The sequence below is a fragment of the Schistocerca piceifrons genome, chromosome 3, assembly GCF_021461385.2.
Source record: "Schistocerca piceifrons isolate TAMUIC-IGC-003096 chromosome 3, iqSchPice1.1, whole genome shotgun sequence".
In the NCBI taxonomy this organism is placed as follows: domain Eukaryota; kingdom Metazoa; phylum Arthropoda; class Insecta; order Orthoptera; family Acrididae; genus Schistocerca; species Schistocerca piceifrons.
Window position 1 is genome coordinate 823,025,266 of NC_060140.1, and position 16,389 is coordinate 823,041,654.

At 41.6% G+C, this 16,389-nt stretch overlaps 1 protein-coding gene across 1 annotated transcript in view; it reads left to right on the plus strand.

Moving 5' to 3' along the window:
* Window positions 1-16,389, plus strand: part of LOC124789089 (delta-sarcoglycan) — a 254,439-nt gene that overhangs the window by 216,717 nt on the left and 21,333 nt on the right. The window contains exon 5 of the mRNA XM_047256378.1: window positions 6,951-7,074. Coding sequence (XP_047112334.1) covers window positions 6,951-7,074 — 124 coding nt within the window. The remainder of the gene's footprint in view (window positions 1-6,950; window positions 7,075-16,389) is intronic.

A 16,389-nucleotide genomic window follows, 5' to 3' on the forward strand; every position in this document is an offset into this window, starting at 1 on the left:
CAGAGAGTCCTTTCTGAAACTCTGCGTACTTACGTGCTCTTAATTTGCGCTACAGCTGCTGTATGATTGGCAGTGATATCTCGTCTGATGTGGCGGTTCAGCTGTGAATCGGAGTATACCACTGCCTCTTGCAACCAGTACGGCGGGCAAGCCGCCTCCCTCGCACGACCGACACCTGCATCGATACACATGTCACCCCTCGCGTCCAATATCCTCGACAGTCCTCCTGAAGGAACATCCAGCCTCCGTCACGCTCACAATGCGACATCGCCGAAAATCGGTTCACAGCGTGAACTGTGCTCGCCGAAGCCGCGATGGCGCAGCTACGATTTTTGCTAACGCAGTTTGAATGTTTCGTCCATGAGGCCTGCGACTGTTGACAAACACAAATAAAACAGTTTCTACGTCAGTCACTAGTTTATCTCGCCACTAGGCGTTCTGATGTTCACACTATCATCTTCAGGTGGAAATTGTTTATTTCCGTGGCTGGTGTTGCGAAGAGTACAAAGGTCTTTTTACAGTCGCAGGCCAAGGACAGTGAAGATTATTTTGTGTCTTTTGATAACCTACACTGCCCTTGGTCTACGACTGTCAAAAGACGTCTGTACTCTTCACCATCACCGGCCATGCAAATAAACAATTCATCACCGGAAAATGATGACGTGAACCATCGAAACGCGTAGTGGCAGAGTATACAAGTGACTGTTTTATTTGTAACGCAGTTTGAGTCTCGAACCACTTGCTTTTTTTAGCACTGCAAGTACAAAATTTGTCTTCAGATTTTTCATGCTCAGTATGTGGTCCGTGCTGGATGATGTTATTACCTTTATAACTTGTAGTTACTGTAATGATTTACGAAACACATTAAAAGTGTTCCACTCTCACTTAAGAAAAGTTTGACCTTCGTCACCACAGTAGTCAATATTGATTCCCTTCAGACCGACGCTCCTTTGCGACGCAGATCATCAAACGCGTCGTAAGGATTTCATTGGAAGAGAGATAATCGTTTCTTTGGTTGACATACGGTATTGACATTAGTTATAAACGTAGCATCTGAACACGAAAATGTCTTAGACATTTTCACGTTCGTTCACACTATTACAAATACCAGTTAACAGTCATAAGAATGTATCAGTTTTCACTGTACGGTATCGACAAAGACAAGCGAAATAAATTATGATGACCGAGGCACAGGCATATAAAATGCACACAATCAGTAACAAGGGAAAAGATCCAGAAATACAGAAATCTGTTAAAATCAACTATAAATTTATGTGTTAGGAAGTCTTCTCTGAAGGTGTATGTCTCTAGTATAGCCTTCTACAGAAGTAGATTGAGGATGATGAGTCGTTCAAATAACTAGTAAGGAAGTGCTGAATCTAAATAAGGAAAAAAGAAATTCATATCACGAAATCAATAAAAGAAGGGAGTAGTTAATAAAACACATCATCAGGCATGAATAAATCGTCGATTTGGTTGTGAAGTGTTAGGTGTACAAAATTGTGTAGGGAGATCAAGAAATAAATACGGCAAGCAGGTTGAAATGTGTGTAAGTTGTAGCAGCTACAGAAAGGTTAAAAGCCCTGTACACGTCATAGTAAACGAAGATCTACAGCAAACCAGATTTCGGACACAGGCCACTAAAGTAGCGTGATAGAGTGTCACTAATACGAGAATATAAGCCTTTCAGATATAATGCTACGTCAGCCAGAGAAATTAGACGAGTTAGAGAATGAACTGGTTTTTTTGCAACACCCGACAACAATTTACAGGTAAAAAGAAGCCCCTGAAATAAGGCCGTTCTGCCATTACACTTTGTTTCATTTTATAGAGTGATGAAAATGACATTTACATGCCAATTTTTGGAAAAAAATTTGTTCAAGCAAGTTAACTTCTAAATATTCCTAATTTCTAGCAAATTTTGCTATTACTGTTAAACTAATGAGAAGGTACTGTAGGTAATAGTTATGACACGGGCAAAATACGACCCATTGTGGTATAACAATTCACTAGTCGCAGAAAAAAGTTCTTCTACCGGTTCTGAGTCACCAAAGGGCCAATACTTAATTAAGTATTTTATCATATTTACATATAAAGTACTATAACATGCTTATGATCTGAGTTAGATTTTTAATATGTTGTTACACATTTCTATGCAACAAAGTTTGTTTGCGATTACTCTACACCAGTTGACTAATGTATATGGTCATTGTAATTAAAGTTAAGCTTTCAAACCGCTGTAGAAATAACATCACTGGTCCGAATGACGTCAAATTGAAACGGAATATTATCGGAGAAGGGGGAAAACGTATGGCAGAAGAAAAATAAATAGCTACAAAATTTAGCAATAGAAGGCGCTGTAAGCATCATAATTTAATAGTGGTCGTCTACAAATGACAAATGGATCACACAGCAATGCCTAAGGCGTGGGTTGACGTTAAACAAACTGTACCACTCAGTGTGCATGGGTGTACAAGTGTAATACTGTTAGTTGCGTAAGCCCATCCAACACGGCAAGGTTGGATGGAAAAAATCAGTTTTTAATTGTCTTGAGCCCAAAAACCGCATAAAAAGCATCACTAACATCGGTTTTTAATTGTCCTGAGTCCCAAATTGCATAAAAAACATCAATCAAAATCAAATGGGATTATTAAGTTCTGTGTGACTACCGCAAAACATGTTCAATATGCTATCCACCGTTGTCTACAATAAGTTGAAATCGAGTAACAGCATGTTCCACAGCTGATCGAAGTGTTTCCAGGGTCACGTTCAGAATGTGTTATGCAATGCATGCCTTCAATGCAGCTAAGTTTGCAATCGGAACACTGAACACATCATTCAGATAGCTACACAGCCAGAAGTCACGAGGGTTAATATAAGGTGATCGTCACAGCCAGGCTGTAGGGAAATGACGACTGATAATTCTGGCATTTCCGAAATGGCTCTTCAGAAGCTGCGTAACTGGACTTGCAAAGTGCGGATGTGCACCATCTACCATAAAAATGATCTCATCCGCACATCCACGCTGTTGGAGAACTGGAGTGAAGTAGTTGCGCAAAAGACACTCATAGTGCTTACCAGTGACAGTTCACGTAACGGGACCGGAAACCCCTGTCTCTTCGAAAAAGTATAGCCCTATGATAAATAATGTCATAAACCCGCACCAAACAGTGACCCTTCCAGGATGAAGTGGTACTGGTTGATTTGCGTGTAGATTTTCCATTGCCCATATTCGACAATTCTGTGTACTGACATATCCTGTCAGATGGAAGTGGGTTTCGTCTGTCCACAAAATCTTCTGCAGCCAATCATTATCCACCTTAATACGAGGGAGAAATTCAAAAGCAAAGGTCCCTCTTGCTGGCAGATCAAGAGGAAGCAACTCGTCCACATGGGTAATTTTGAATCGATAGCAAAGAAGGATGTTTCGTAGGATTTTACACTCCATCCTCACGGGTATGTCCAATGGCCCAGCAGTTCTCCTAGCACTACACGTTTGCACACAACCACTCGTCTCTTTCCGCATTGCTGTGGCCATTGCTTTCACTGGCGACGAATCACTTCGTTTCTTCCCTCTATCAGGGTGCACACCAAATGAACCGACCTTTTCGAATTTCTGAATCATTTTCTCCAGACCCACGGCAGCCATCGAACCAACGCCTTTTTTCAAACCCTTCAGTACCCGGAACTTCTGCAGAGCGACGTGTGCAGTCATCATTCTTGTAATATAGCTTTACAAGCAGAGTGTTATCTTGTATTGAGACAGCATGGCGAACGTCGCAGACGTGAAAGGAGGAAAAGCCGTGTACCCGCCGAGTTTATACTACCTTCAATGGGTCGTGTGAGTGACAGGTGTTTTGATTTACGTATTCTGACATACACAGCGCCGTCTATTGATCAATTTTCAAACTATTTTTTTTCTTCTGCCGTACGTTTTCCCCCTTCTCCGATCATATTATGCTGCAATTTGTCGTCATTCTGACCAGTGATGTTATTTCACAGAGTTTTGGAAGTTAAACTTTCATTATAATCACCCTGAATATTTTACCACATATTCTGTAATGACGTATTCTTATTCATCATTTTATAACCAGTTACAGATGATGCTCACAATTTGTCATTCTCTCGATTATCTACACAACGTGTAGCAGCACACTTTCGGATGACTGGTAGAAGTCTTTCAATTGAGCATTACTTCGGCTACTTCCGATCCCCTAGCCGATCCAACCAGGGACAGGGGATCCGAATTACCTGTCACTCCCGGCGCGTTTTAGTTTAAAAGTACGTACTTCACCAGCAGAGAACCGTCCCTGGCAGTTGGTGACTCCTTTACTATCAAAATAAGGCTAACTAGTGTCCTGTACACGAAAGTGAGAATTTTTTTACTTTATATTCTTACATTAGATAATGTGTCTTATGTGAGATATAAAATTATATGCAGGATTTTTTTTTTCATTTGGAAATTAAAAATGGCCATTTGAAGTGACTGAAACTGGTGATATTGAGATATATTTGATATTTTGTCAAGAAATAAAAACAGTTGTACCAAAACTGGCAACCAAAAGCATCTCCACGTGATTAAGACGTGAACGTACATTAGAAGTCTCTAACTCATGGTGACACCTACTGCGAAAAACCCGAGAATCGACATACATTATATTTACGCAGACGTAGTACTACAGAGACATTAATAACACCTGAATATACAACAACGGTCTATCAGCAACTTAATGAACTTTTATCTGTCAGTCATTCGCCTACTTTCATCAAATTACACTGAGGTGACAAAAGTCGTGGGATTCCCCCTAATATCGTGTCGGATCTCCTTTTGGGAGGTCTAGTGCAGCAGCTCGACGTAGCATGGACTCAACAAGTCACAAGTCATTGGAGGCCCCCGGCAGAAATACTAAGCCATGCTGCCTCTATAACCGTCCACAGTTGCGATATTGTTGCCGGCGCAGAATTTTGTGCACGAACCGACCTCTCGATTACGCCCCATAAAAGTTCGATGGGATTCATGTCCGGCGATCTGGGTATCCAGACCATTCGCTCGAACTGTCCAGGATGTTCAAACCAATCGTGAACATCTGTGGCCGTATGACAGGTTCAGTTTCACAAGAGGACCAAGTTTATTTCAAGTAAAACACAGTCCACCACCACCTTACTCATTGCCTTGCTGACAACTTGGGTCCATGCCTTCGTGGGGTCTGCGCCACACTCGAACCCTACCATCAGCTCTTACCAACTGAAACCGGGATTCATCAGACCAGCCCACGGTTTTCCATTCGTCTAGGATTCAATCAATATGATCACGAGACAGGGAGAGGCGCTGCAGGCGATGTCGTACTGTTAGCAAAAAGCAGTCGGGTCACTTGTCTGCTGCCATAGCCCATTAAGGCCAAATTTCGCAGCACTATCCTGACGGATACGTTCGGCGGGTTGCTCGTCTGTTAACACTGATAGCTCTTCGCAGACGTCGGTGCTCTCGGTCGTTAAGTGAAAGACATCTGGCACTGTGTCGTTCGTGGTGAGAAGTAATGCCTGAAATTTGGTATTCAGGGCGCGCTCTTGACACTTGATCTCGGAATACTGAATCGCCTAACGATTCCCGAAAGGGAAGGTCCCACGCGTGTCGCTCCAACAACCTTTCTGCGTTCAAAATCTGTTGATTGCCGTGCCTTAGACACATCGAAAAAATTTACACATGAATAACCTGATCACAAATCACAACACCGTCGATACATCGGCCTCTTATACCTTGCGTACGCTAAACTACCGCCACCTGTTTATGTTCATATCGGTATCCCATCATTTGTCACCTTGTAATGTTATGTGTGCCTCACTGCTTTTTTTTTCTTTAACTAATTTGTGCCTGATTTTATTCTGAGAAGCTCAGTAATGTATGTAAATACCGAAAATGTAAATGTGATTCAAAATGTACTTGAAGTGAAGTGAAGAGCAGCCGGACAGCAAGAAACTCTTTAGCGCGCAATCCCCGCAACGATAGTATTAGAGAATCTTTGAGTATGGACTCTAAAAAGAAAAGACAATTGATTTTATTAAAAATGGACTGTTAATCTGTAGCTTGTGGAAAAAGGACGTGTTGCTAGGCCGTCGCTCAGAAAGTATTGTTACATTTAACGAAAATTGGTATTTTAGTGATGAAACCGAGTGAAGTATGTGCATGAGTTGGCAAACATTTACGTATACAAATTTTCTGAAAGTGAAGAATAGAAATATCTTGTTTTTGGAAACGGAGGTGAACTTCATTGTAGTCGCCGTCTATCAATCGACAGAATTGTAAGTGTACAAAGTTCATTAAAATACAGGAAAAGAAATGCATTCTCTATAGTTTTCATTCAATAAGTAACAACCTCTAATAATTTCTTAATTACAGTAATTGGCTTATGTTCTTGTACAATAGTATGGTGCTGAACTCCACTGACTAATTTTGATGTAGCAGGACGTGTAGTTTGAAGGAAGTTTGTGTGTCAAGCAATCTCCTTTTCTTATGAAAAGCAGATTGCTGTTTGATCTTACTTACTTACAACAGTGGTCCCTTAGGTATGAAAAGCTACGAAACTTTGGGCTCAAAGCTATCCGCAAAACGGCCAAGTAACTAACAGAGACGTATTTTAAACCTTAAAGAACAATAACTTCCTCCAAATTGCAATACGTCAACAACTGGTGCAGAAGCTGATCATTCAAGGAGGCAGCAACCAAAATTCAGGTACCACTTACGACTTAAAGTAAAAATCTCAGTCAAAAATCAATCTCTCTCTCTCTCTCTCTCTCTCTTTCTCTCTCTCTCCAAACACATATATAAACATTCATAATATTATTAAAAAAACGTCATTTCTGTCACCTCAATGTATTTCCTACATAGAACAGTACCAGATGACATTTAGCTCCTATGGCGGACTTTCAGTGTTCTCGCACTTCTCTTGCAGGCTGGAGTCGCCGACTCGCTCCATAGAGATCCAGGCGCCGTACGGAGTGTCCATCGAGTCCAGAGCGGGCGACATCAGCGCCGCCTGCCTCACCAACCTCAAACTGCAGTCGCTGGCTGGAGCGGTGAGTTGCCACCTCAAAGACTGAGCTGGTGGAATAGTTCTGGCGGAAGTGCACAGAAACATCCCTCATCGGCAGACTGTGGACTACGAAGACAGCCGCAATGTCGATGTACTGTGTGTGACAAAAATTAGCGTGTCTCTTAAAATATTGGAAGTTTCAGAAACAGTGTCACGATGTAGACGTCATATAGTTCTATTTCCTGTATGAATGGTGTTGTTGTTGCTCTTCTTCTTGTTGTAGTCTTCAGTCCGCAGACTGGATTGATGCAGCTCTTCACGATTCTCTATCCTGTAAAAGCCTCTTCATCTCTGCACACATAAGGCGACTTCCATCCACTGGAACACACTTACTGTAGCCAAGTCTTGATCTGCCTCTACAGATTTTAGCCCCTACTCACACACTTCGTTCTATGACCAAAGTAGCAATTACTTGATGTCTTAGGATATAGCGTATCAAGCGAACACTTATATTAGTCCGGCCAAAAATTTCACTTCTTCTCACTTCATCTCAGAACATCCCCAGTAGTTGAACGATCTACCCAATAATCATCAACATTCTCATGTAATACCACATTTCAGAAACTTCCATTCGCTTCTTGTCTGAAGTGTTTACCATCCACATTTAATTTCCGTACAAGGCTCAATTCTAGAAATATTGTGATGTACAGGGTGTCCATAAATGTGTACCCTGATAGCAAAACAATGTATCTCTCTATTAATACATCAAATGAAACTCACATTATTCCACACTCGCCTCTACTCATTAAATTCTGAACATTTAATACAGGCCACACAGTACAACATTTAAATCAGTTCAACATTTGCACTCCTGGTAAAACGCAAAATCAAGCCGGTATTCAGTCTCTTGTCGCACATTCCACAATGTGTGTGAATGGCATCTCTGAGCCTAGTTGCAAGGTCACAATATCGGGAACTGCTGTTTTGTACACAATATCTTTCACGTAATCCCAGGGAAATAAATCTGTGAGGCTAATGTCATGTGATTTCGGGAGTGGAGGGCATGGAATTAGCTCGCCTCTCCAGTCCGCCTGTTGTAGGATGTTTCGTTAAGAAAATCGTGGACTTCTAGGGCCCATTGAGGGCCAGTGCCATCTTGCTGAAAGATGATGGTTGAGATGGCTCTGAGCATTATAGAACTTAACATCTGAGGTCATCAGTCCCCTAGACTTAGAACTACTTAAACCTAACTAACCTAAGGACAGCACACACATCCATGCACGAGGCAGGATTCGAACCTGCGACCGTGGCAGCAGCGCGGTTCCGGACTGACGCGTCTAGAACCGCTCGGCCACAACGGCCGGCTAAAGATGATGGTGTCTTGCATATCCTTTGGCTGGGAAGCGGCGTAATTCACCAACATGTCTAGGTAAACACATCCACTCACATTGCTGTCAAGGAAGGAAATGGGGCAATCGCTCCATCCCACATTATTCAACACTATACATTAACCTTTGAACTGTCCCAAATGTGTTCTTGCACAATATGAGAATTTTTGTATGCCCATATCCGGACATTATGGCGGTTAACTGGGTCACAAACTAGAAATGTAGCCTCATCGGAAAAACACACACGCTTCAAAAAACCATTGTCATCATTCAACCCGTTCAGCATGTCTACGTTTTGGGCGACCACCTTGTTGTAATTCCTGAACAATTTGGACCTTGCTCGTACCCAATTTAAGATGTTTGCAGACCACTTTATGCACTGTATTCTTTTACACTTGAAGCTCCCGCGAAGTTTGTCGAATCGATTTCAGTGGCAACCTCTTGGATGCGGTTTGAACTGTTTGCATTGTCTCCTCGGAAACAGATGGTCTGCCGCTGCTTGTCCGTTTCTGAACCGACCCCGTTGCTAAAAAAGTTTCCATCAATGTTGTGATTCATTTGACAATAACTGCTTTTCTTTGCATAATAGGACACGAACTTTCGCTTCACAGTAATAGATGATTTTGTTTCTGCTTGCCGCACAAAACACTGAACTTTCTTTTGAGGGGAACTCAATTTTCTGATACAGCTCCCACAGCGCTCCTTGTGGCGAAAGTGTTGATTCAGACACAGCTGTACAGGAACTCCATGGGCTCTCTAGTAGACCTGGAAAAAAAAACTAACATTACCATAAAAAATTTAATTAATATTTAATCTTGAAATCAGGGTAAACGTCTGTGAACACCCTATATATATACAGATTGAAGCGGCAAATGGAAGTTTTTGCCAAGACCGGAATTTGCACCTGTGTATCCTCCTTACTAGGCAGACGCGCTAACCACTACGCCATCCTGGCACAGTGTGTTTGTACAGCTGTGCGGACTACCCTAGCACGCCTCCCTCCTCAATCCAAATTCCCATTCACATCGCAGCCCACTTGGAGTTACTCCTAAACTCAAACATCATTTCATAGGCTCTCCAAGTGCATTCGAATAAGACCTCAGCATCAAATGAAATGGGGGATCCGGCCTGTACTCGTGTGTAGGTGCTTTAATCAAATTAAACTGTATTGTTACAGAGACCTTTTCAAGTCTCAAACATCTGTGATGTATGTATGCAGACTTAGGTGGCAAATGTAAATTCTTGCGAAGGCTGGAATTCTAAACTGGACCTCCTACTCAATAGGCAACTGCACCAACCACTACACCACCCTGGCACAGTTGCTTTTCATAACTACAAGGACTATCCTAACACGCCTCCAGCTTCAATCCAAATTCCGAAGACTTGAAAAGGGCTCTGGAATCATATAGTTTCATTTGACTAGATACATATTTTCAGGAGACAGTAACAAATACTTAAATTTATATTCAATGTTTTTTCTCTCTTTCGCAAACGCTTTCCTTGCTATTGACAGTCTGTATTTTATGTCATCTATTGTTGTCATCGTTAGTTATTTTGCAGACCTCATGTGTTACTTTTCATGTATCACTTCCAGATCTAATTGACTCAGATTTGCTGACTTAATTTGGCTACATTACAGTGCGTCTATTGTATTTTTTCGATATTCATGTTATAATGCACAACTGATACATACAAAAAGAAATCAGGAGCTTCGTTCTACAATCAAAAATTGTTGGTACCAGTAGATATGTGGCACATTCGGTCCATAGGCGAGTTGATAACAGCTTTGGTCTAGTCCCTTATGCTTCAGCAAACAAGGTAGTGCCGTAAACTTGCCTTAGAAATATTCACTGTTTGTGAGTCTACTTTACACTACAGTTTCTCGTGATAGCTCCACCCTGATGATGACACAATCAGTTAAGCACCGCAGTTAGTTTGAGATATGAATTCACAATCGTATCTCTCCTTTCGAACGTCTTACTGTAATATATGATTCCAACTGGATATTCCTCCTAACATATTTCTTAGGAGGGACAGCACAGATCAGAAAACAGTCATCTCGAATGTTACACTGCTTTTTATTAAACTACATGCTGAAAATCCGCTTCCATGTCCCTGACTATGAATATGATTTCACAATGAAATACATCTATTTCAAGTAGGTCTAGGTCTTCTCATTCTGGTGTATAACCTGACTTTGTGGACTTATATCGCAATACAATAAATGCAGTATTAGTTTTACTTATTCCTTGAATCGTAAAATAGTTCATATGTCAATAAAATTAATAATCAATACAGCAAATCATAAAAAAGTCCCCCATTCACTTAAGACATGCACTAAATAAAGGTAGTTACATTACATTCTAATTTAGCTTTCGGCATCGGTTACTGAATTATGTGATTGCTCTTACGCGTTTAATGAACCACCATCAAGACGGAAAGTTTTAATTTCACGAAACTGTAGTTAGTACGACCCTAAAAAACTTTCTACAACATATGTTTATCCTCTCAAAAATGTTACATATTATACAGCTATGGACACATATTCCAGAAAACCAAGACGCCAACTATCCTCCTTATAAAACGAACATACAATTTTTGTCACACAGAGAGTAATTAAACTGAATAAAACTCATAATGGAATATACTAACAAATGCATGTGTTCGCCTTTACGTACATAAAAACCAAACATAACAATCTCAAGAATATGTAAACAACAGAGACTATTAGAATGAGATATTTCACTCTGCAGTGGGGTGTGCGCTGATATGAAGCTTTCTGGCAGATTAAAACTGTGTGCTGGACCGAGACTCGAATTCCGGACCTTTGCCTTAAGCGGGCAAGTGCTCTACCATCTGAGCTACCCAAGCACGACTCACGACCCGTCCCCACAGTTTCAATTCTGCCACTACCTCGTCTCCTACTTTCCAACCTTCACAGAAGCTCTTCTGCGAACCTTTCAGAACTAGCACTCCTGGAAGAAAGGATATTGCGGAGACGTGACTTAGCCACAGCGTGGGGGATGTGAAGTTTGGGAAGTAGGAGACGAGGTACTGGCAGAATTGAAGCTGTGAGGGCGGGTCGTGAGTCGCGCTTGGGTAGCTGAGATGGTAAAGCACTTACCCGCGTAAGGCAAAGGTCCAGGTTTCGAGTCTCGGTCCGGCAAATAGTTTTAATCTGCCAGAAAGTTTCATATCAGCTCACACCCCGCTGCAGAGTGAAAATCTCATTCTGTAAACATCCCCCAGGCTGTGGCTAAGCCATGTCTCCGCCATATCCTTTCTTCCAGGAATGCTAGTTCTGCAAGGTTCACAGAAGAGCTTCTGTGAAGTTTGGAAAGTAGAGGACGAGTTACTGGCAGAATTGAAGCTGTGAGGTCGGGTCGTGAGTCATGCTTGGGTAGCTCAGATGGTAGAGCACTTGCCCGCGTAAGGCAATGGTCCAGAGTTCGAGTATCGGTCCGGCACACAGTTTTAATCGGCCAGAAAGTTTCAATAGAGACTATTACTTTCATTACACGTTGGGTTCTGTTTTCTTGTAACAGTAAGACGTTAGGTACTCCTCACCTCAATGAAAGTAATTCTTGCCCTAGTAAACAATCGTTGCTTACATCAGGGATACAGCTTCGTTCATAGCGTCACTTCATACAGTGGAACACTTTCGCCTTATGCAAGACATGACTATAGTCTATTTTGCATCGTAGGTGAGGCTGTGGGGAATATTCCTGAAGTTATATAAATATTCAGTTTAGGTTCCTTGCATGGTCCTTTTGGAGTATATATCATCTGAAGACATGTGCGCGTTTATTACCACAATAATCATTAAATAATTAACACAACAAGACCAATGTGTAGCATACCATACTGCTCGTATTATCCCTCGCAGATATATTATGCCCACCTTCTCAAAATATTGTAATCTAGTCAACTACTTTATATTTTATAAGTCTGAAAAAACATTTATTGTTTTTAATGAACTGTTCTATGAGATCCGACGTACGTTTCAAATTGTTCAGCTAAACTTAACTCAAGTAGTCACCGTAGTAGATATCACATTCCCCACTCAAAGTCGTATTCAGTATTTCCAGGTTGACTTACTTACTCATCAACATCTCTTTAAAACGTGTGTACAGACTGAAAGTCAACAACAATGAACGAAATATGTGTTTTTAAATTTTTCAGTGTTGGTCATTAAGTCGTTAGTACACCTTAGTGAAACTGCAGTGATGTTGCTAAGATTTTGCTAAAATATATTTTCAGGTTCTGGACCCTACTTACCCATCAGTACCTATATAGAAAGTATGTTGTTGATATAACTCAACAAAAATTAACGATTTTTTAAATTTTTTGTTTAGGATGTCAGTAAAGTAACCCTTCTTGGTAATGCTCGTTTTAGAAAATACGTGGGAATTGTTAAGATTAAACTGACATGTATTTAAGCATTTCAGATGATACAACTATTAATATAGTAAGGCTGTCAACAAAATATCTTTAATTATGTATCAGGTTTTCATGCTCAGTCCGAAATTCACTGTCTGACAAAAGAAAGAGAAGCTCCTAAAAGGCAAGGAGGAAACTAATGATACTTAACAGACTGACAGAATATTTGATGATATCCCAGTGATTACGAAATTTCGTCAAGTAGGATATCCGTCAGAGTTCCCTCAGCCTCTAGCAGCCGTGACCTGAAGTCATAACCGATCGCTCCCCTCACCATGACGCCGGGAGTAACGCAGCTGCACCTCACCAAAGAATGGAAGAACGAGACATCTCAGCAGTTCGCTGCAACAGCCGAAGCAGTCCATGCTTCCTACTTACGGCATAACTACAAACGCAGTCGTTTGTGTCGTTACGTTAACGCCAGTCAACCCAAGGGATGGCAATTCTGTAGTCTGATTGCCGCTAGTCTGTGACCAATGGCTAGGGATGAACAGAACATTCTAAAGAGCCAATTACTTGTTCCCGGATGGAAGTCGAAGCTGTAAAGGGACTTACAATGTTGTTGGTGCAAAATACGATGATCCTCCCAGGTGATGATGGAACACTGTTGACCGGAACCTCGACGACGGGTATTCCTGCCCCAGGAAGGAAGATTGGGTTTAACGTCCCGTCGACATCGAGGATATTAGAAGCGGAGCACAAACTCGGATTGTGTCAAGGATGGGAAAGGAAATCAGCGGTGCTCTTTCAAACGAGCCATCCCGGCATCTTACTGAAACGATTTAGGAAATTCACGGGAAATCTAAACCTGGGTGGCTGGATGCTGATTTGAACCGTCGTCCCCCCGAATGCGAGTCCAGTGTGCTAACCACTGAGCCATCTTTCTCGGTTATTCCTATCCTAACGTTCCTATGCAGTCCAGTATCGGACCACTGTCATATCCGAATGCCCGAAAAATTTTGATATTGCACGATTCGACCGGTCGGACCAATGGAGACCCACAATATGGAGCCTTTCAAACTCTGTCACATGCCGATTACGCTTTCCCACTCGAGTATGCGACATCTCTGTGTCCAAAGAGATCACACAACACTGGCAGCGTTCGTGGCCCTTACATACTCAATCAAGCGTGGTAAGAACAGTAAACGAAAACAACTCTAACTAACTCTGGTGGCCGTTCTATCAGCCGCAGAGAATTAGACTGCTAATCAATTACATATCCGCTGATAGAGCGGTACATTTAAGAAGTTATATTGACATCCGGCCAAATCGTCTCGGTGCTTTACTTTTGACAGGTAGTGATGTCGTTTTCCTTCCAGGTCAGATGTAGATCAGCTGCTCATGATATTTCCCAGTTTTCCAAGTAAGACGGTACAATTAGGGGGCTTCATTTCTTTGTAAATGACGACGATTTTTGCTATTAAATTAAGGTACTTCATGTAACTTCAGGATGACGGAACAGCATGGCATTTTGCCTTTGTCGCCTTTTACTCATTTAATTAAATACGATGGGACCTTTAATGTCTGGAACCATAGCAAACATGTAGGACAGGCTGTAGTCAGCAAAATAGTGCCAAATGAAATTACATCCTATACTGGATTAGGTTACGGATGACAATTTGTGCCTGATTTATGAACCAAAAAGTATAATTGACAGTTATATACAGAAATCAATTCTTTTCACTATTAGATGCATTTTACAACCGAAAAAGAGCAAAATAGGCAGATTTGGACGTTACAGTAAAGATTCAGAGCAATGAACATTTGACATACGAGGTGCGACAATAAAGTAATGAAACTGATGTGAAAAAAAATGTTGGTTAATGTTTTAGTTAGGTTTAGTGTTGTCTCCTTCAAAGTAGTTCCCTTCTGATTGCACACACTTTCTCCAGCGCTTCTGCCATTAATGGCAACATTTCTGGAACTCATCTTCTGTAATAACCTCCAAGACCCTCGTCACATCTTTTTGGACATCTTGTGTTGTTTGAAATTGGTGTCCCTTGACCGCCGTTTTGACTTTTGGAAAAAAGTTACACTGAGCGATATCTGGAGAATAAGGTGGCTGTGGTAGTACTGAAATTGTTTTGAGTTTAAAAACTGCTGTACTGACAGAGCAGTATGGGATGGTGCATTATCGTGATGCAGAATCCAATTATCAGAACTCTTTTACGAAGTCTTTCTAAAATTCTAAAATTTCTTAGTAGCAATATTGGTTAACTGTTTGTCCAGGAGGCACTCACTCTTTATGAACAATTCCCTTGGAATCAAAGAAGCACACAAGCATGCATTTCACTTTTGACTTTGACATGTGAGCTTTTCTTGGCCTGGGTGATCGCTTTGAGCACCATTGCGAACTTTGGCGTTTTGTCTCTGGTTCGTACTGAAAACAACAACATTTATTACCAGTGATAACACGGCTCTACAATCCTGGATTGATTTCCGTTTTCTCTAACAGATCGGCTGCCACTTTTTTCCGTGTTTTTCCCTGTTGTGGTGTGAGATTTTTGGGGACCATTTTTGCACAAACCTTTCTCATACCAAGATCTTGTTGTTTCGAGAACATACCTTCACCGAGGAGCCAAGCAGTATATTGCTCCCTCCTACGTATATCTCGCGAAAAGACCATGAGGATAAAATCAAAGCGATTAGAGCCCACACAGAGGCATACCGATAATCTTTCTTTCCACGAACAATACGACACTGGAATAGAAGGGCGAACTGATAGCGGTACTCAAGGTACCCTCCGCCACACACCGTCAGGTGACTTGCGAAGTATGGATGTAGATGTAGATGTAGATGCAGATCTTCAATTATTATTAGACGAACCGTTTCTCGATTCATGTTCAGTTCTTCTGCAATCATTTTCACAGATAATCTTCGATCAAATCATACGAGTTCATGCACCGTGGCCAAGTTGACATCCGTCTGTGAGGTTGATGGTCGTCCACTGCGGTGTTCACCTTCAACATTCCTTCTGCCTTCACTAAACATTTTATGCCAACGAAAAACTTGAGCTCTTAACATAACCTCCTCTCCAAAAGCCTTCTGACGCTTACCGTCAGTTCTCATCGTGGTTTCATCCAATTTAACGCAAAAAGAAATGGCACACCGTAGCGCAATATAATGCGGTTCCATTTCTGTGACGAGAGACACAAACACGTGTTAACTTATTACAGCACGACTCACGACTGAGCAGTTGCATCGATATGGCACTTGGACTAGAAGCAGTTTATAGACCAAGGTCAAAGATATTGCGCCTATGCAAGCCTGTAGGGTTGCCACACCTCGCAAAGAAAGTCAGTCTATTACTTTATTGTCGGACCTGGTATACCGAAACCCGACAACAACAGACGCAATAATACACAAGACACCACTGCACCTGCACTCTCAAAAGCAGGCAGCACTTAGATACATGCACCACACACTAAACACAGAGTCACTAGACACGGACCACTGTCAAAAATATCCGCCACCGTAGCTGAGTGCACAGCGTGCCAGCTTGTCATGCTGCGGAGTCAGGGTTCAACTCC